General features: G+C 42.5%; 1 protein-coding gene across 2 annotated transcripts in view; it reads right to left on the bottom strand.

Annotated features, from left to right (window-relative positions):
- The window catches only part of apbb2a (amyloid beta (A4) precursor protein-binding, family B, member 2a), a 33,328-nt gene that overhangs the window by 2,336 nt on the left and 9,246 nt on the right, over positions 1-21,746 (bottom strand). For both annotated transcript variants that reach the window (XM_080502321.1, XM_080502322.1), the window contains exons 9-13: positions 4,406-4,520; positions 2,551-2,626; positions 503-583; positions 275-390; positions 4-186 (exon numbers count right to left, since the gene is read on the bottom strand). In XM_080502321.1, coding sequence (XP_080358447.1) covers positions 4-186; positions 275-390; positions 503-583; positions 2,551-2,626; positions 4,406-4,520 — 571 coding nt within the window. The remainder of the gene's footprint in view (positions 1-3; positions 187-274; positions 391-502; positions 584-2,550; positions 2,627-4,405; positions 4,521-21,746) is intronic.

Here is a 21,746-nt window from a genome sequence, read left to right as displayed (position 1 = left end):
TACCACACAAGCTGCCTGCACAGCCTCAGACACGCAGCCAGCGTTGGGGTCGCACCAGAACACATGGCACTGGAAATGCTGGCTCCCGGTGTCCATTATGAAGGCAAATGTATGCACATCCCGACCCACACCCATGAAGGACAAAAATCGAACGCGGCACTCCACCAGCGCCTCCTCTTCCTCCTCCTGCGCAGCCATCAAACAAGACAATCAGACTCGCATTAGATGTTTGTTCCTACTCTCTTAAGTCGCGTGTTCACAGAAGGAGGCCTACCTTTTCTTTGATTACAGCCACAGTGGTGTCAGCAATACTCAGTATGACAGGAGTCCAGTCCTCTTTGCCTGTGGATGACAGGAGGTTTTCTATCGCCCCATTTATGATATCCATACCTGGGGACAAAACACAGTAGTTGTCAGAGTGCCAGAGTAGACAAGGCATTCACTAGAACAGCCAGACTGTCTTATAATGTGTACATGCTTTCGAGTGTGACTTCAGCTTTACCTATCGGTCGGGACACAGATGTCATGCCCAGATACAGCACATGAAACTTCTGCACCAGCTCTGTCTTTGGCATGGGGAACTCTGCAAAGGGTAAAAACCCAAAAAAAAAAAATCCATAAACACTTTAAAATGTATGCGTAAACAGAGTGCCTGCTGAAATTTGGAAAACACGGCAAGATGTTTTTCAAAAGAGATGTCCACACATGATAATTGGCTTAAAGTAGAGAAGTAAACAAACATTGCGGAATATTTCAATATTTTCCGGGTGTGGCTGACATGATTAAGGCATGGAAAACAGGCAGAGGCGCACAAGATCCCAGAGCAGGGTGGTTTCTGCATGAAAACCCAGCTGTGCCTTCTTATCAAATGCCCCGTAGGCAGAAAAAGCTGTCGTACACAATGAATGAACACGATCATATGTGTTTTATCTCCTGAATCTCAATCAGCACAAATGTTAACATTTTTATGCCCCTAGAACCTCACCTTTAACACACCAAGAAATGAACTTTACAAGTGTTAGACAAGGCAAGAAAATGCTAAAAAAAAGTAGAGATATTACTTGTTAAGGATGTTTACCTCTTCTGGATGATTATGATAATGGTGTACCGTAGCTCTTTTAAATTTCTACACACATCATTGTGATATTACTAAAATACTCTATGAGGTATATAAGCTTTTGCCTAGTTTTGGTACATAATTGTGCTTTTATATCCCATAAATTCAGTGCAGTGCTAAATCTCTACGAACTGTGGTTACATGATCAATAAACTATGAGAGGTTCTTCCTCCATTAATTCTTTTACACTACAGCTTAGACAGGCCAAATCCAATGAGGACAGGAGGACCATTATCCTGGCGCTGGCACTCATCCCAAATCATTTGGTACTAATCTCCTCAATTGTGTCCCAGTACAGGATTGTGCACTAGCAGTTACCCCGAGGATATCTAATCCAGATGAGGACAGGAACTGTTTTCCATTCGCTGAAACGCTAGCGACAGCCTCTCTCTCTCTCTCGAGGGCTAAATGACTCGCCCATCTACCACAAGATCTCACTGGATATCAATTGTTTTTATATTAACAGCACATAAGTTCAAGCAAAATTGCAGCGATAAAAGATGTGAGGGATCTATTACCAATAAGTCCTTTGATCAAGGGGTTGGGGTGAGGAGCCGAGGAACACCAGGCCTCGACTCAAAGAAAACACTAATTGGGATTTAATGAGGTCGACTGCCTCTGTAAGCGAGGAGCCGATATTGTTCTTTTATATTCTGATGCTGAAGCTCCATTTCCCCCACACTCCGTGAATATACACACACCAGCTAAAGTTATAGCCATGGATCACACTGGGGCTTTTTCCCTCTGTCTTCCCGTAATTACTTGGCACTGAGAGGAACAAGCAAGTAGGAATTAGCAAAATGGAAAACAGTGAATAGAATTAGTGCTGTGAGGATAAAGCTCTGTGATTGTTGAGCGAGGAGCTGCTCTTAAGTCAGCACTATTCATCTGTAACTCAACCAGGCACTGCTGTCTTTTCCATTAACTTAGGTTTCTCCTGAGGCTGCAAGGTTGTTAAGAAACCCAGAAAAATACCCACGAGTTTAGTTTTGGAAGAAATCGCTACGGCATACATAGGCTGACGAACCCAAATCTTTCATTACGGGACAGAAAAAGATCCAGCTTCCGTTGAAAAACTGTGTCTGTATCTGCTTGCACCGTGGAGTTGATTTACAGACCAAAATCAAAGAGGAAATTTTTCAAACAAAAAGACCCATAAAGTGAGTCATTAAATTTTAGGGTGAAGACTTTAAGGTTGTGTAAATGTCATGACTGTAGGAACACATCCTCTGTCGGGTAAAACTAACCTGCACGAACATTAACTCATGTTAGTGTTAACATGATAAACAGTAATCAGTTTCACACTTGTTTTCTAGGAGGATGTCACTAGTACTTATAGTTGAGGCGAGTTCGTCTGCAGGAAATGTAATGCAAGTCACTGCAATGCCCCGAGAAGTTGATGAACACACTGGTGTGAGCGTGTTAGCGCTCACCTTGTAGGGGCACGTCGGAGCCATTCTGTGAGGAGCTGCCAGCAGCAGCTTTGGCACTTTTTCTTTCAGCCATAATCTAAAGATGAAAGCGGGGGCAGAGACAGAGAGAGCGAGTGAGGAACATCATAAAAAAGATTAAAAAAAAAAAAAGGAAGAGTGAAGAAAGAGGAGACAAAAAGTTTGAGGAAGAATTGAGAAGAGAAAAACCAAGTGCAGATGACTCCGGACAACAAACCTTTCTCTTCCAATTTTGTGTTTTTCACAGTATATAGAGTTTCCCCCTTTATTTCCTTACATCCTTCTCTTCTGCTGCAGCACACAGATGCTCTTTGAGGCGTGTTGAATAATCTGCATGGCCCCTGCACTGAGCCACTGCACCCTTCCCCTGCTACAGATACTTGATTAATTGTAGGTGTCATTAATCAAAGTCTATGGTGAGTCTGCAACTCTGCTCACAGGGGAACATGCAAGAAGACGCATGCATATACACGTGCACACGCACGCACGCATGAGGGAGGCCCATTCAACGTGCTGCACAGCTGCAAGACTCAGGTCACCAAGTTTCACGCCTGCAGTGAAGGAAAAAAATACTACTGTGTTTAAAATACCCTGTTTGAAGCTATGAGATGTCCTGGTCACATACAGACACACTAATACACACTCTACCCACTCTACCTTTAGCTTAGAATAAGAAATAAGAAAGAAAAAAAAATCTAAATGGGCCAACATGCCTCTAAGGGGGAAGATCTGTAGTTCCAGGTAGAGTCTTTCCTAACAAGGTCACTGCTGGGCTGAAGACTGAATGATATTTTGTTTCTGTGTATTTGGTTGTATGTGTGATGCAAAGGTAAAAAGTCTTGAAACAAGTTTTTCTTTAATTCTATAATGGATAAAACTGCATACAGCAACATCACGTTAAGGTTATTTGATCTAAAATACACCCTAAAATACACGCGAGTGTGTAGTTTTGGTCATGGTTTTTGTCCTTGAAAACTATCTACTTAAGTGTCTATGTGTCTTTTCACTAAAAAGACACGTAGGAAGGTGGAGTGTGGTGTGGCAAAAATGCAATTTTCCACAGAGCTACTCACCGGCTGTTAACTGCGACAACTGCTACGGTTCGATCATGAGCAAATCGATTCACGGGCATGAGACTTTCACTGCATGTACTATATATGGCTATGATTCATGTAAAGTCACAAACTTTAGTCCAAAAGAGAGGGAAACAGATATCAAAACTTTGGAACTGGAATTTAGTTTATACATGGTGAGGAAACTCACAAGTCTGATTAGGATTTCAAGTGGCCCATTTTGGGGATTTTAGTGCTTATAATAGCGCCACGATTAGGATTAGGAACTACAGCAGGATTTGGTTGTAAGTTAGAGACAATAGAGGCTAATTTTCCTGCAAAACAAAGGCATGCCAAATATGTGGGGTTTCTGACTAATGTCAATCAACGGTGGTATATACAGACAGCTGCAAATGTTTTTTTTTTTTTTATCCTGAAAAACTCTTTTCAAGTGAATGTGCTTTCGATTGCATGTTATCGTCTTAGTGGCTTGTGAAAATGCTCTTATTTGCTCCTCTTTGCTCACATGATTCAGGCAAACCTGTGGTAAAATTGTATCAGGGCGATGTTACTCTGCTTGCATTTGACACTGTTGGTTTTCTTTATGATGCATATGTGAGTATCATATAAGTTACAGCGTTGGAAAGCAGCGATGCAGAACTGCATCAGCAGAAAAAAAGATTTTCTTTCTCTCTGTAATGGAGGTTCTTAATAAAGCTTGATAGCTTGTTTCGGAGCGGCAGATAAGCTCATTCATGCGGCAGCAGTGAAGTAATGACACCCACCTTGGAGCAGATTTCGTGGAGACTCGTGGCGATGGCGGCAGCGGGAGTATCACATCTGAACACGTGGCACTTCAACACCCGAGTGTTTTTGTCTCTGGCCACATAGGCAAAATCCCTGAAGTGGACAGACGACACAGGAACTGTCACTTAAACATTTCTAATGCAGATGACAGATTGTTTAAGGCAAGTAATCAGGTTTTCCTTTTTACCTTCAGTATCAGACCTATGTCTGTAAAATGAATTAAATTCAAATTTCAGTCAATTATAAGTTAGAAGTATGTGTTGAGGTAGAATGAGGGTAAATAACGGTACACAAGCTAATATTTTTGTATTGTGTTGCAATGATACATTCATTTAACAATCCCATATGTTTTTATGTGCCGCTTTGATGAACTTCGGTTGAATTCACCTGGGAAAGCTAAATATTAAGCAAACAGATTATAATTGTCATGCACAAGCCTCCTGGTATTATTCCTTGGAGAGCCACCGTTGAACATTATTAGATATTATGATCAAATTGTTCTTTATGGGATTCAAATGCCTCCCAAAAGACTCTTAGTTTGGGGGGACAATATGCAGACACGATCGCCGAATTATATTTTATATCCCTCAGCATTTTTCTTTTGTTGAGTTTGTTCGACATAATTTTCTCTCTATCGAGAGTTTTGGAACATATCTTGATTACTTTCCATTTGCAGTCTGGTACAACTGTCTCAGCTCATTTTTCCTCATTGCTGCAATGGAAGGCTGCTGTACTGCAGTAAGTTTTACATCTTCTTTCTCTTCTGCATACGCTGTTAGGAGGTGACTCACTGCAGACATCAAGAAAGCTCGTCCTTGGACTTGTTTTCTGTTTTGAAACAAGAACTTCCTCGCCTCTCCCCCGAGCACAAGTGCTGGAATATATCCAGTAATGGGAAAGTTGCCAACAGGTCACAAAAGTAAGAAATGACAGGTATATTGTTTTTACCTCATTTTGCTTCATTACAGTTATAGACCTCTTTAACAACACTATTGAAGCTGTGGTCTAATTAGCTCTTCATTTATTGTGAAATTGCATCTGAATTATTTGTGTGATTTCCAGGCTGCCTTCAGCTTTGCAGGCATTGCTTTAATTAATTGTTCACCAATAGGGATTTAGGAGGAATATAATATTTATAGCGTCTTTAATGTTCATTGTTCAGCCTTTAAATATCAGGTTTTTTAGTCAATTGTCACGCCCTGAAAATAACGCTCACTATTTTTGGCGACAATGACACCGACACACACGCACACACACAGTACCACAATCATATGCATACACACAGAAGCAGATGTGTAACACACTGCCCAAGGAAACTACATGCCAAGAGCGTCACAGTGGTGCCACATGGCAGAGAAAGATGAGGAGTTTGAGGGTAAAACTGAGGAGGGGGAAGCTCCTCGGAGAAGGAAACTTTATGCAAAGTGTGGGCGGCAGATGAAAATCATATGCATAAGGGAAATACCGCACAGACACACAAACACACAAACACACACGCGAAGACAAGATGAAAGATAGACACATTCCTTTCCTCGTTAACAGGTGAGGCAAGCTGGAGAACACGAGGTGGGAGGATATGTTTCCAGCCCTGACACCAGTGACAGAGTAATCAGACAATGCAGAGTGAAAGGGGGGGGGGGGGGGGGACTGTGGACATGAAGAGAAGCCAACTGGATGGGAGTGTCACCATATGCGCACGCATACACACATACACACACACACACACACCAGAATAACCATAGATGCGCGCAGAAATATGGCAAACACAGCTGGCATTTATCACAGCAGGCTCTTTGTGTTTATGAGTCCATTATCCAGCCTGTCTCCTCTGCTTAATTGTGTGCTCACACACTTTGGGTCGATAATGTTCTCCGCCTGTGGCCGGGAAGGAAAGTGGGGTAGGATGTGTGACTGAGGGTGTGTGTGTGTGTGTGTGTGTGTGTGTCTGTCGTCCACTGCACTTCGTTCAGGGACATTTGAGCAGTGCGTCACCAAAGCAGCACGAGTGGCCTTGCCTCGCATACTACAAATGGTTCTTTTATTACTTCTGTACCCTCACTGGGAGATCAAAATGCTGTAAAACAGCATGCGACTCTTAATAGGAAATAGCCTGTGGCCAGTCTCACTCGCTGATGATTTAACGTCAATGATTTAGACCTCCAGTAGTTGCTGCTGTAAGGAGCAACAGTGAGGTCACTGATTCGATGCCTGGAGCGACAGGTATGATTGCACAGTGGGTGGGGCATGTGACACAGCAATTATTGAAAACAATGAAGAAGAAAGATCCCATTTAAGCAGACCACGAGAAGCAGTTACCTTTCTCTGTGTCCCAGGAAGCAGAAGGGGAAGAAAGGACAGGGGTGTTAAAAAAAAACAAAAAACAAGTTAGAAAGAATGCAATTAAAAGGTATAGAAACAATAGCTGTGTTAAAGATAAAGAAGAAAGAATGGTGAAATATGGGCAGTTTTGGGGGTAGGAGGAGATACATTTATTATGGGAAAGGAAGAAAATGAGGAAGGTATAGGAGGGGCAAATAAAAGAATCACAGCAATGTTATTACACAGAACATATGGAGTCATAAACAGACGGCACTGTTTCACTTCAATCTTCCTCCTGTGAGGGGTGTGCGTGTGTGTGTGTGTGTGCGTGTGTGTGTGCGTGTGTGTGTGTGTGTGTGTGCAGCTCAGCTCTGTGTACTTTTCATTTCAGTGAATTAGCATTCTGCTACATTACGACACGGAGCAATGTTTCTGTGCAAGGTGCAGGCATACACCCATGTTACACAGAAACACCTTGTTACTGCTGCTTCTCCACTCCTCACCCCGGTTTCAAGCCACCTTTTGCTCCTCACGACCAATCTTTAGCCTTTATCTCTTTGCTGTTGCCCTTTCGTCTTCTTTCAGGTCTTTCCTTCTCTCACTCTTCCCCTCATGTGTGTTTTCCTTTCACGACGGAGAGAAACCCCCTCAGATAGGAAGGAAGGTGCAACGCAGGATGATTCATATCAACAGTGATACTCATCACAGCTGTGCGCGATATCGCCTGTGATATTCTGATATGAGAAACGTCACAAAAAAGGCACATGCTGCAGAAAGAACAGAGGGCTAATTCAAACACTGAGAGCCTTTGATTTTTTTTTCACGAGCATGAGCTTATATAGGTGTGTGTGTGTGTGTGTGTAGCCGCTGTCAGATTATTTCAAACGTGAATCTTGCCTTCTGTGTCACAACATCAAACCTGCTGCTCTAACCACTTTCCAAACAGCTGGTGCCACACTCCCAGTACTAAACGCACAAACAGAGAGGCACACGGAGGCTGCATCAGCTCCGGCTGCTAAAAACTGTGATACACATGTATGTATTTTCCGTATAAGGTGCATTTTTCTTTGAGTTTTCCGTTCATCATCTTTTAAGTTTCCCATTCTATTATCATGTGCTCAAGAAAAACAGGCTCCGATCATTGTCTGGCACTTTGCTGGAATCAAATTTCAGTGTCAAATCTCTGAATGGCTTAAAAGCTGGTCTTCAGTTACCTCGGAAGTACAAACTGTTCTTCAATTCTGAAATCAATTTGCATTTAAAGTTAGTTTGGTAGAAAAACCACATGAAAAATCCAGAACAGACCGCCGAGCCATCAAAACCGCCGACAACGTCTCATAATCACACCAGTCACACTTGTACTCGATCATCTCATCACCTGTGGTCGTGAACTTTTGGTCGTGACCGGAAGAATTAAGTACAAGCCGCTGAGACACTCTTCCATCCATCCATCCATCTGTGCAGCAACAGAAACACTTTTCTAGAGGAAACTGCAGAACTGAAGAACCAATTGGGTGCGTTACATAGAAAATTTTAACGCTGAGGAGAAACCTGACAAACAAGCGAAGAGCCATGACTCCACTCCAATTCAGCTGCTTATTCTGTCAGGATTTTGTCAGCCTTGACATACATTTTTTGAATCTGCTTGTCTCTTTTTGTACACATTACATCTCATCTGCCGCTGCTGGCTGGGACTGTGGAGACAGGCAGTGACCCTGCTGCTCTGAAACAGACATCCGCTCACCTTCAGGCCTCTAACAGGCGAGTGGGAGAAGAACACTATTGAATTGCTAATGAGAGCAGCGACGAATAACATCAAGAAACAGAATCACGAGAAGCATTCACCAAAAGGAGAGAGATACTTGGGCATTTTTGTGATACAGGGATAGCAACAAATCATCCAAAGCTCGGGATGGATAACACGCAGACCTCAGCCATGTCAGAGGAGATTCTAGCAGGAAGGTGAGCAGAGGGGATGGAGAGATAAAATCTCCAGGCAGGAGTGTGATGAAAGCAGGAGGCCAGAGAGCCAGAATGAAAAGGTGGAAGAGTGTAGCCGAGCGAAATGGAAACGAGATGTAAGACCTACTGGGGAATGGATGGCGGAGGAGGAGGTGGGAAATATTAAAAAAAAAGAAGAAAAAAAAAAACCAGGTAAAAAGAGGCACGAGATGAAAGGTATGAATGCGCCAAAGCACAGAGATGAGTTAAAGCAAGACTCCCACCACTCCTGTGTTCGTTCTTCTCTCTCTGCGCTCCACATATTTCCAGAGCTCAATAAAGGATGACTGACTGACTACTACCAATCTCTCTTTGATCCCGATGGCTGTGAGGCAGGCTCGGCTGGAGACGCTGCGTAAAACTCGGAGAGTAAATGAGGTCACGGCTGCCAGTGTACGGTGAACTGGGTTTGAGAAAGTCCCAAAGAACTTTCACTGTCTGCAGCTCCGACATCAGTCATCACCCACCATCAGCAGTACAAACAGCGCCGTGCGTACGAGTAAAACTACAGCTGGAGGAGAGAATCCCGCCCTCGCAGGCTTAAACTCGGCTTAGGTTTGTCAAATTTCATGCTTGAATCATTTCCATTTCTCCTTATTTTCAAGTGAAAATCTCCCGAATCTGTAAACCAATCCCTGCAGAGCATGCAGGAATATCAGTCGCTGCTGACAAATGCAGATGACGAGAAGTGTGTACGTGACAAAAAGAACTTGATGAAAAATGCAGCAAATTGATGCAGAATTACTCTTAAAAGTTTAATTTAATACTAAACAAATTCATTGACAAAGTAAACAGATGGCAGCCGCTACCAAGACTTTAACGGTGTGCATGTACCTTTGCATGTGTGGGATTACACCAGGTAAAATGCCCCCCCCCCCCCCCCCCCCCCCAGAAACATGCTCATGAGGTTGATGCGTGACCCGACCCGAGTGTATCTCGTTCATCCACTGTGAGCTGGTATCGACTCCAGCGCTCTGCGCTCATTACTCGGATGTATTTTCATTTGTCTCCATTATCTTTCAGGCAAATTACAGTATAAATCGCATTTATATAAAAAATAATTATCGCTTTCCCCTCCACTTATTCTTTTATAATGATTTCCTCTCAAGAAATGAAAGTAATAGTCCAGCTGGGGGAAAAGTTAAATCCCCGACATACATCTCTGGCAATTTATGGATCATCCACACCCCTCTCATTATCTGAAACCGGTTTTCTTTGTCTTCGGGATGAAGCTCAATCAAGCTGAATCAGTCTTTAGTGTCTCTGCTCCGCATTTGTGAAACTCACAAAATATCTGAAGTCAGCTGAAACTGTCAGCGTAGAACAATTGAAGTAACTCACCATTATAATCATCTGAAGCTCTCCTTTCTAATAATGGTCTTCGGTTGCATTTACTTACTACGTCCCACATTTATCATGGTTCTGTTCAATTTGCTTTTTGAACTGCGATTTGTCTTTTCAAATGATCTGAAGTGAAATTTTAAAGTTCTTTGTGAAGCACCTTGAGATGCGTCATACCTGATATATTTTATATACATCAGATGAGGACCGCCCACATTTTGAAAACCACTGCTTGTGTGTCCCAGGCTATGATATTGTATAAACCTGAATATGTAAAGTGCATTAAATTGAATTATTTTTGTAAATGATTATCTATTTGTTGTAAAAAACAAAACAAAAACAAAAACACCCCCAAACAAATTACACAAAAACAGATAGATATCTATATAGAAATGCATTAATTCGCATTATTTATTCATCCACAAAAATGAGAAATATTACATCCACAAAGCGATGAATGAATTGTAGTATCGTAGTTTTAACGCTGTTGTTGGGCCTGTTTATTTCTTGCCGTAAATTACCCTGAATAATTTAATAAAACACTATTTCAGTTTGATCGTAGTCTATTATTTAAATTCAAGTTGTTGTGAAAACTATAAAGAGAGAAACTTCCCGATGCATCCTCTGGTGCTAAAATGGTGCAATAAAAGCGAAGCGTCCCACCACTGTGCAGTAAAAGAGGCTTTTTAAGAGGCAGTGAAAATAACACAAATGGAACTGGTCCCAAGCCTGCTCTGGTGTTCTTTCTTCTGCTCTGCAGTTTCCAGTATCACTCAGCAGAGACTCCTGTCTCCTCTAAACCATCTGTCTCACACACACACACACACACACACACACACACACACACACACACACACACACACACACACACACACACACACACACACACACACACACACACACACACACACACACACACACACACACACACACACACACACACACACACACACACACACACACACAGAGTGCACCGTGACAGCACACAGGCTTCACACAGACTTCAATTATCAAACAGCTTTACAGAGTGTCTGGGTGGCGCTGCCCGCTATGGCAATGCACTTACATATGCTAATTGCACAGGAGAAGGCTGATTTGAGACGCCTGAGAAGATAGTCTGAGGAAATAAGCACTTGTGACTCCTGTCAGCAAAATGGAGCGAGTGAAGACCAGGTGAATCTGTGTGTGTGTGCGTGTGTGCGTGTGTGTATATATACACTGTATGTTGTCCTCATTGACTACCAAACAACTGCTAACTATAATTACTGGTGGCGCCGTGGCGTTGGCTGGAGTCCAAAGTGGATGAGCTCCACACTGAACTCTGACAGGTGTTGCAGCAGCGAAACAGCTGGATAATCATTAAGAGGAAAGCCCTTTCATCACACAGCAAAGAGAATTTTAAAACAACATTCAGGTATTTTTCTTTATCCGCGCTTGGTTTTTATCCAATCATTGCCTTCTCTTGTCTATTTTCCTTTTAAGCGCTTGTGACACGTTCTGATGCAATGTGACAATTAGCCGAAGAAACACACACTTTCCCATTACTTAAGATACAGTCCCTCACAATGAGTCTGAAAATTACAGAAATATCAATACTTATCAATACCTCAAAAGCACGTCGTTCACATGCAGAAACGGGAAGTAAACAGTAGAGTTGTTCTGTTTTGTTTGACTGTGGTAATCTGTGTGTATTTTCACTGATCCAAACTTAATAGACATTAAAACCTGTGAAGTAGCAGCTTTCTTTCCATTTTTTTTTTTTTTTTAATATGAGACCCCTGAGTGCCCATTATTATGTTTTTAGAAAACAGCAACTGTTGCTCTTTACTGAATCTAAGTGTAGTTTACTGTAATCTTGAGTGTGTGGATGAAATAAAAGGTCATAAAGCTGCAAGATAAAACCAGTCAGAGGAGGTGTGAGGAGCACACTTTACAGAGCCATTAATGGCACTGTACAAACCTGCTGACAGAAATTAGCCCAGTTTTACAGCAGTATTGATGCCACGTTATGGTGCATCGTCAGGTATTTACAGTTGGGTTAGATATCCAATATGTTAATTAAAGCTGAGTCAGTACTACATTTTCAAAATTGATCTTTGTAATGACAAAAGGACATAAAACCCCCCCCCAAAAAACATACCCACAGCTATCGCTTTCTTCATTTTACAAGTCTTATTTTCTTATAGCATAATGATTAATGGTTATTCCATTCCATTTTTCTATTATTTTTGCATTTATTGAAAGGGTATATTTCTTGTTCATTCCTTGATTTATTGCATGTGGCGCTTACTGACCGACATGAGAGTTTGCAGAGGGATTTCATAAAGTGACAAAGATGAAGGCTGCCACCGATCTCGGTTTAAAATTTACATAAAAAGCGACTTCTTTGAAGCAATCATTTATGTAATTATTTCTTCATCTTGATTTTATTGGCTGAAGTAATTATTTTCATTCAATTATTGTACAATGTTTGAATATGATTTCATAATTGCCCACTGTCAAGGTTATTATGAGGTTGGACACGATTCCCTGCTTACATTCTTCTCTTATGTTCATTTATTTAGCTACTCAACAGAATCAGCTTTAGTGAAGCAAAACACTATTTTAACATTGTCAGTCATCACATCTTTTTTCTGTTTTTTTTAATGGAAAAACAGAATTGTCTCCATAGAGAAATCAGACACATAATACGGCTCATCCTGCACTTCCAGGTCAAATTATTAAGATCTATTCTAATTACTTGAAGTTTTTACAGAATGATTGACGTCAGTGATACCAAATGAGAATGAAGGGAACACAGGGTGGCCAATCAGATCACATGGGGTTGAGGGGGTACCACCATTGAGGCTCTAATGCAACTACAACTAAAGTGTCACATGATTTTTCATGACTTTTTGTTGTTTATAATAGTAAAGTTACTTATTGTGTGTGTGTGTACATACATATAATGTTCACTAGCCCATCACAGGGCAAACAAAGAAAAAAAAAAAAGTCTCACATGCACAAGCAAATTCACAATCACCAATTAACTTCAAATTCTTGTTTTTGGATTGTGTGAGGAAACCGTGTACCCTGAGGGAAAAAAACCAAGAATAATACATTTTATTTGGAACACACTTTACATTGAAACAATCTCAAAGTGCTAAAGAGAAAATATAAACAAAGGTAGGCCAAGGACAGAAAAACAACTAAAGTTTAAAAGGAACACATAAAACACAATTAAGGGAAGGCTTTTAAAAAAAAAAAAGGTAAGTAAAACCATGTTCTCACAGGGAGAACATACAAACTCCACACAGAAAGGCCCCAAAGCCTGACTCCAACTGAAGACGTTGTTGCAATGAGTTCAAATCAACCTGATGATAAACTGAAGCAAAGCACTTTGAAGAATCCAGAAAACTACGGTACATTTTACAACTAATTTGTAGACACCTGAAAGCAGCGCCAGTAAAGTTCTGTCCATCCAACAATGGCACTGCAGTACTTTGAGCCCACGCGTGCGTGCGTGCGTGTGTGTGTGTGTGTGTGTGTGTGTGTGTGTGGCAATAAGCGGGACAAACCCCTCTGCGACCCGGTGAATTAGTCATGGCCCACAGCCATTAAGCCTAATGTAAAATGTCTGTGCGTAATTACCTCTCTACACCGTAAACTTGTTTACAGCACCAAGATGAGCAGCAAAATGAACACCCGGGGCCCGAAGAGGCCCCCCCCCCCCCCCCCTGCAACATGACACACACACGCACAGCAAATGTTACAGCCTGCAAAGCCTCTGTTTGATTTGTCATCAGTATCTGTCTAATTTTGAAGAAAGCTCACAGCGCTGATGGTGAAAATGGTGTTTTAGAGAGGGGGAGAAACACACGTGACCCTGGTTTATGTTGATGCAGCTCTGTGACCCAATTCCAGGCGTTCGTCGTGGAAGAGAGGCGAACCACAGAGGGAGGGGCAACATGCAGAAGAGGCACACACAGTACCCGTGTGTCAACACTCGTCATATTTCATTACATATTTAAGAGCAGAGCAGGGTGGGTGGGAGCGAGAGAAAGATGCGGAGAGTGTACGTGGGGAACGAGGGACGGGGGGGTGAGAAGAAGAGATTCTGGGTGGGAGGGGAGAAAAGATGATGTCCTGCTGTTCTCTCCACTCTTGATCATTTATACATCACACTGCTCCGGAGTGCATGTGTGGGAGTGTGTGAGCATGTCTGTGTGTGTGCAGATTTGTACATAAACGCCAGTATTCTCGACTTAGACAGAGCTTCAGTGAGATGTCACATCAGTGGGACGCCCCCATTCGTGTGTGTGTGTGTGTGTGTGTTTGTGTGCAACAGAGTACGTGGGGATTTGATATGCGGTAGTGAGAAGTTATTCTAAGCCCAATTCACAGTGAATTTCCTATCATATTGTTTGCATGTGTAACCTAATTAGCTGCATGAGCCATATATCATTGTGTTCTGCACATACAGTATAGTAATAATGTAAACTCTCTCTCTCTGTCTCTCTCTCTTTCTCTAGATAAGTTATTCTTAAACATGTTCGTCTGAAAAAGAACAGGAAAAATATCTAGCATTTATTGGTTTAATGTGAATAGAAACAACTGGCGTGTGTGTTTTGTGGCTCTTATAAGAAAGACCCTTCGCTCTGATCTCTGATTTGCATTGACCTGTCTAAATTTACACCAAAAACGCTAGATTTAAGTGTAGATGGATTCTTTTTTTGTACAACATTTTGTGATGTGTTTGTGAAAGTAATACAACATAAAAATAAATAAATAATGATATTCGGCCAACAAAGCTTTCACTCATCAAGTTTAACTCATCGGTCTTCACAGAGTCAATAACGCCAGGTTATGAAGGTCAACTAATGTGAGTGAATGCCAACCTCACACTGTATTTGATCAGTTTATGCTTGTTTCTTGCATCATTTTTCAATTTCAAATTAAACGTCTTATGATATTGAGCTGTAAGCTAAGACATTATTTGATTGGTTAGAAAAGGTGTGAGCTGATTCTGAGACATAACTGACGACTGGTTAGTTATTGTAAGAGTCAGTGAACCTAACATCTCTATTACTGTAGACATCAGCAGCGAGCAATAAAAAGATCATGAAAAGCCCACTTGAAGGATTAAGGCATTCAGATGTATTAATCTCAGAGCCCCATTTTCTCTGTCTGCAGTGTGAATGAATTGAGGGATTACAGGCAGACAGTGATTGCACCGGGGTCCTGCTGTATGACCAGTGGACATCAGCATCACCTCACTTCTGTGGCCGACAGGACCCAGACCAGAGAGGGTTTTTATCGGGAGGAGATTTATTGGCTGGCGGAGCAAGGGAGGAAATCTATAAGAGGAACAGGAGGAGTAATCTGTCAGGAAGACAGGGATTACAGCAGGTGTGCCTAACAATGCTAATGTGAGAAAGAAAGAACAGAAAGAAAGAGAGAGACCTGAAAATAAATTAAACACAGGATTAAAAAAAAAATCTATGTTTTTAATAGTTTTTATGTGTATTTCAGAGTTTGCGTGTGTGGGGAGGAGGGGGCATTTGGCATCTGGTCGAGAGAGAGAGAGAGAGAGAGAGAGAGAGAGAGAGAGAGAGAGAGAGAGAGAGAGAGAGAGAGAGAGAGAGAGAGAGAGAGAGAGAGAGAGAGAGAGAGAGAGAGAGAGAGAGAGAGAGAGAGATATGGACGCAGCTTCTGCCGTCATCATGACACTTTGGAGAATGAGGGTTTCGGGGACGGGGGGGGGCGGACATGACCTGACAAGAGCCTCGTGGACGAGTGTGGAGAAGTGGGGGTGATGGATTGTGGGTAAATGGAAGGAGCAGTTGTGACGGAACGGTGACTTGCGAGGAGAGGGAGAAGGAGATGTTGGTATAGGGCTCAAATCGGAGCTGGAGTGGGGAGGAAAGGCCATCAATCACTTTGGCGTCTATCGAGTGGGCTGAGGTGTTCGGGCTCTGTCCCTGGTGGCCGTCGCAGGGGTCTTGCATGTTAATTAAGGCTACAGGGAGTCTTCACATCAGCAGATATCCCGCAGCCACAATGTGCCTGCAGGAGTTGGAAGAGTGGCCGTCACAGAGGCAAACACGCACACACAAGCTCACTTCATGGACATAAATGGGGGAAATCGCTGGAGTGTGTTCGGCATTAAAAAATTTATGATACGAGAGGCTTGCATGTCTCCACTCCTCTTCTTTCCTCACCTCGACATGCCACAGCTGTCTGCAGAAGGTCAGCAGTGGACTCGGAGCTGGAGGGAATCAGCAAGCAGAGTCCCACTGCTGCCCACTAATGAATATAAATGAATTGTGGAATTAGTGTGTAGCTTAGTGTTTGTGCTGGTGTGTACCTTTACACATCTGCTGTTGACCAATTACAGAAGAGAGGCAGTATTATTTCACTTAAGTAGCGGAAAAAAAAAACTCCAAGACAGCGGGCTTAAGCAAAGTACTACTAAAAACATACATTCACAGGTTTTCAGCATAGTTTCAAGTGCCACATGCCAAGGGTATGAAAACAAGCAGGAACTGTGCCCCAAATGTCGTAAATCATTTCACTCTGCCTTTTTTCTTCTACACTTAGTGTTTCCTCGCTCCTCTTTCATCTTCCCTCTCTCCTCCTCCTCCTCCTCCTCCTCCTCCTCCTCCTCCTCTCCTTATTATAGTAGATAGTATTAGATAGAAGGAAACTCCACATATGCATCCAGTTCCATTTATCATTCACACACTCGTAATTACATACACACATTTGGGGTATGTCCTCTCACCTGAGAGGGAAGCACGAGATGTACATGCCACAATTGCGCTCTGCAGATTTCACACACGCACGCGCGCGCGCACACACACACACGCACGCACGCACACACACACACACACGCACACACAAAGAGCGCCATATCAAACAAACTGAAAAATCCCCACAGCACATCCAAGACACTTTAATCCCTTCTCTTTCAATCCACCCCATGCTTACTTCATCTTTCTTTTTATTTCACTTTCATGTTTTTTTTTTTCATGACCCGACTCCCCCAACATCTCACACTTGACTTAGTGACTCCGACTTCATCCCTACACCTGATCATGATGGCTATCGAGAGAGAGAGAGCGAGAGAGCGAGCGAGAGAGCGAGAGAGAGAGAGAGAGAGAGAGAGAGAGAGAGAGAGAGAGAGAGAGAGAGAGAGAGAGAGAGAGAACAGATTTAAGTCAACAGCAGGAGGCTAAGAAGTGTAGGGTAGGAAATATAAACGATAGGATAATGAATGAAAGTGGAGCTTGGACACGTGTTGTTTCGTCGACACAAACACAGCAGTTAGACAACATCAGGAAAACCAGGAAGAGTGAGGATGAAGAGGTGATGGACGACCAAAATTGGAAGGATGGAGAACAGAGGAGTAGATGAACTTGAGACAGGAGTACTCACGGAGCCAGACATCCTCGCCCCGCTACCGACCACAACTTCGTCGCCTCATTAGCTCCTTTGCCACAGTGATATCGCTCCCTTTGCTCCTTCACCGCAGTACTCCCGGGTAAATCTTCTCCCGTCTGCCTCGTCTCTCTTTCTCCTTCTCCTTTTGCTTTTAATCCTCAGGGGCTCTTTTTTTCTCCCCTTCTCCTCGCCCCTCTTTCCTCTCTTACCCTCCCCCTGCTTCTCCCTTTCCTCCACCTCTTCCTCCTCCTCCTCTTCTTGGTCCCCTTCCCTCCGCTACACCTTTTCTCCCCCTGCCTCCTTCTGCACTCAGCCTCCCCGGTTTGCTCAACCTCGCCCGGAGAGTCTCCTGCTCAGCGCGAGCAGGGAAGCATGTCCCTCTGTTCCTCTCACTGGCGCCCCGTCGCTCCGTTTAAACGCATCCCTCTCTCACAAAGCGCTGCCACGTTTATCTCCTGAGCTGCTTTACCACCCCCCCCCTGTCCTATCTCTGTCTCTCCCTCTCTTTGCCTCCCCGAAACTGACAGAAGAAGAAGCCTGCCACCCCACTAAAGTGCAACGACGGGGCAAACAAAGAGAGGCGGAAAGAAGAAGAGGCAAAGCTGTGCAGCCAATGGCATAAGAGGGATGCAGAAAGAGCGGCTGGAGACAAAGAGTGGAAATAGCACAAGAGCACTGCAGACAGAAAGATGGGGATGGACAAATGTGGAGAGGGGAGGTGGGGTGGGGGTTGCATACACACCCACTCATTCAACATCACACTTGTGCACACAGAGTACTCCACATATAGGCCCATGACTTCACCAATGGAAGCTCAAGCGCACACGCGCACATCCATATGCAAACATGTGCCCGCGCAACCGGGTGTGCGCAAAGTCAGACTTGCTGAGTGCTCCAGATATAGCTCCATGACTTCATCGGGGAGCGAACCCCATCACCAATGTGGCCCCGCCCTGCGAGGAGATGGCGGGACTCATTCATATTGAATCAAGCTCAGGCAGTGAGAACATTCAGGACAACACTGGGACTATCCTGCTGAGACACGGATGAAGGAAGAGACAGCAGACGGAGAGATGACAGACAGATCCTCTATCGTTTTCTGAATCTTAAGTCTTCTACTCCACTGCAGATTTTTCTCATTTTGACTTGTTCGTAGCTAAGAGAGTCTTTTGTGCGCCGCACCTTATGGCGTTCACAAAACTCCGTCCACAACAGGTCAGCACAAATCAGCTGTTTTCTAAGTTAATCTACAGGATATTTGGGACAAAGTAAATACTTCTAAAATATGTATACTCCCAAAACAATATGGATTATTCACATAATTACAATCTCCACTCTACTTTTTGGGGGTTTGAGCTCAAAATTCCAATATGCATTTTTTGCATTAAACCTTTAAAGGCACTCAGTAAACTATGTAGTTGAAAAGTAGAACATTTCAACCTGAGGGGATTTTCGCAGGGTATTTGAAGGCTCTACTGTCACATCTTCAGGTAAACTTTAGAGTCACCAATCAACCTGTTTTTGCATTGTGGAAGTAAACTGGCACACTTGAGGGAAACCCATGCAAGCAAAACAAAACAAAAACAAAAAAATAAAACAAGAAAAGTAAAAACAAACAAGCAAACAAAAACAAAACAACTCACCAATCATATGACATTTAATACGGACTTACTCTATTGGAAAGTAAAACTGGGCATATTTCATGAATTACAGCATAAAATTGTATCTCAATAGGATACATTTCTCATTTAGGATTTAGGTTAGCAGTAATACAATCCTGCTGACACATCTAATCAGAAATATCATTTGCAACTCTGTCTGAAGATGCCATCTCATCAACAAACTGGGAGTCAAATATGCAATCCCAAAGCAAAGTATCACAAAACAACAATGTTCCTATTAATATGAAAATATGAAAATAGTCTGTGCATTGGCATCACCAAAACTAATTCTGAAAATCACACACAAAGCAGCATGAATTTCTTTATGTAGTACAATTACAGTTTCAGAGTTTTTGTTTATTTATATTAAGCTAACACTAATGGACTATAGTAGTTACTATCACTGTGAAAGCCTGAGCCTTTATTTATGTATCAGTGTGTTTATTTCTATGATCAGTCACTTTCATTCACTCACAAAATCTCTGCATTTTGCATCATCAACTTTTTTTTTTAAACATTCAGATTCTAAGTAGGAAGCACACCATTAAAAAAAAAAAGCTTGACGTGGATGTACACAGTGGGAAAGGATTTCTTTTCAAATTAAAGTACAAGCTCAAACTATAAAAAGGTACTGCCCTTATTGTATTTTTTTTCTGCTTGGGACCACATGGACAAACAGGTTATGGTTACAGTGCGCTCTAGTGGCAAGACTGAGCAATTCCAACTTCTGGTGAAGGAAATTTCACAGTCAGTCTCACTGATTTACTGACTATTGTAGAGCACTGTACAAATCATGCAAACCATCTTCAAACTTCTCATTTAATCCCTGACAGTCAATGTTGAGTGTCCATTCAGTTGCTTTGTTTCATAGGCGTGGGACTCGCAAGTCGTTGCAACTTGCGCTGTAGAAAAAGGTTAGTGTGATAAATCCGCTGCATGAATAAACACCATCCACTTAATCATCTTTGACAGTTGACAGTCTCCTTGTCGAAAAAAAAAAATGCATGGGAAATAACGCATGCAAACCATCCGATTTGAACAACTCATGAGAATGACAATTTGATTTCCAACTATGAGGTGATTTTTTTCCCCCCCTGAAACTCTCGGTTATCTTCACCTTCGAAGCTTCTCTATGCCAACGCGAGGGAACAACCTGGACTCAGTCGCTCACAGCTCAATCAAAGAGAGTCACACACATTCTACACACACATAACTAATCTAAAATGCAAGCGTGGGAGGAAACTGGAGTACCACCAGAGAACTGCACAAGGAAGGTTCCCAAGCCAGGATAAAAACCATGAATGTTTTCACTGTGAGGCAAGGTTGCGAACAACTACAGCATTTTAGCGGCCCTCCAACTCATTGTTGATCAGTTAAAAACTAAAAATTACTTAAAACTCTAGAAACCTCGGCTTGTCATGCATCTCATGAAGTTTATGCAACACAATATGAATATGACCTTTTCTAACTATCATTAAATGCTGATTGGATGTTTCTGAATCCCTGTCAAGCACCAAACCCTCGACTAAAAATAGTGCATTTTATCAATGTAATTGATATTATAGGGTTTCATCAAAGAGCAAGAACATTTTTTTTGTACTCGATCAATTATTAGTTTCAACCTGATAGAAACAAGCAGGCCTGAATTAATTTCTTGCTTCTCGTTTTAATTATTATTATTTTTTTTTAAAGTAACCTTGTTTGTGATCTTATGAGAAGGAGAAAGAGACTAAGAATAAGATGGAAAGCTGTCCTGGGCCGACCCTCCCGTCTCCTCCCTGCTACATGCTTTATCCATTACCACTGAGAGACACAGCCACTGAAAGTTTCTCGGTCCTCAGAGACAGAGCAGGGAGGAGGGACGTCTCTCTCTCCTTCCATCTCTTTATCTCACTCACACACATACAGCTCAGGCTGTGGTCGTATTGCTGCTGAGGGATGTAAAAAAAAAAAAAAAGAGAGAGAGAGAGAAAATATAGGAGGTAGGAAAGACGAGTGGGAGGATGAGAAAGCTGTGGGAAGAACAACAGCAGCACTTAGAAGAAAGAAAAGAAAGGAGGAGTGAGGAGGAGAATAAAGGTTACCAGTGAGTGAAGGGCGAGTGGGCTTTTTACACAGATGCTATTTCAAACTCCAATTTCACTCCATCTCTTAACAGCTGATTACACGTGTCAGGATAGTCTCCTTCTCGGACTGCGGGGTCTTAACACTGTTCTCATTTTCACGATAATGATACGGAACATTTCCAAAGTGTGTCTCCCAATGTCCGAGTAGATTTTCATAACACTTCTATAGGTGTGTCTGTACACCGCCATACACACAGCATGCACTCAGACATATTCATTTCATTTCCAGATGTTTTGGAGGGTTTCTCCGAGTGTTTGAAGTGGTTGTATTCGTGGAGGCTCAAAGGGCCCCATGTCAATAAAGGCTTAGCTTGCACCCCCCATATTAGCAGCTATGCTAGCCTCAGCACACTGTCAGCTCAATACTGAAAGGTTAAGACCATGGGACATTGCCAAATGACTGAAGGTCCCACAGGTACTCAGTGTGGAATTGAAACATCGAGCAAAAA

This window comes from Blennius ocellaris (assembly GCF_963422515.1).
Source record: "Blennius ocellaris genome assembly, chromosome: 9".
NCBI lineage: Eukaryota > Metazoa > Chordata > Actinopteri > Blenniiformes > Blenniidae > Blennius > Blennius ocellaris.
This window is presented reverse-complemented; position numbering and strand designations above follow the sequence as displayed.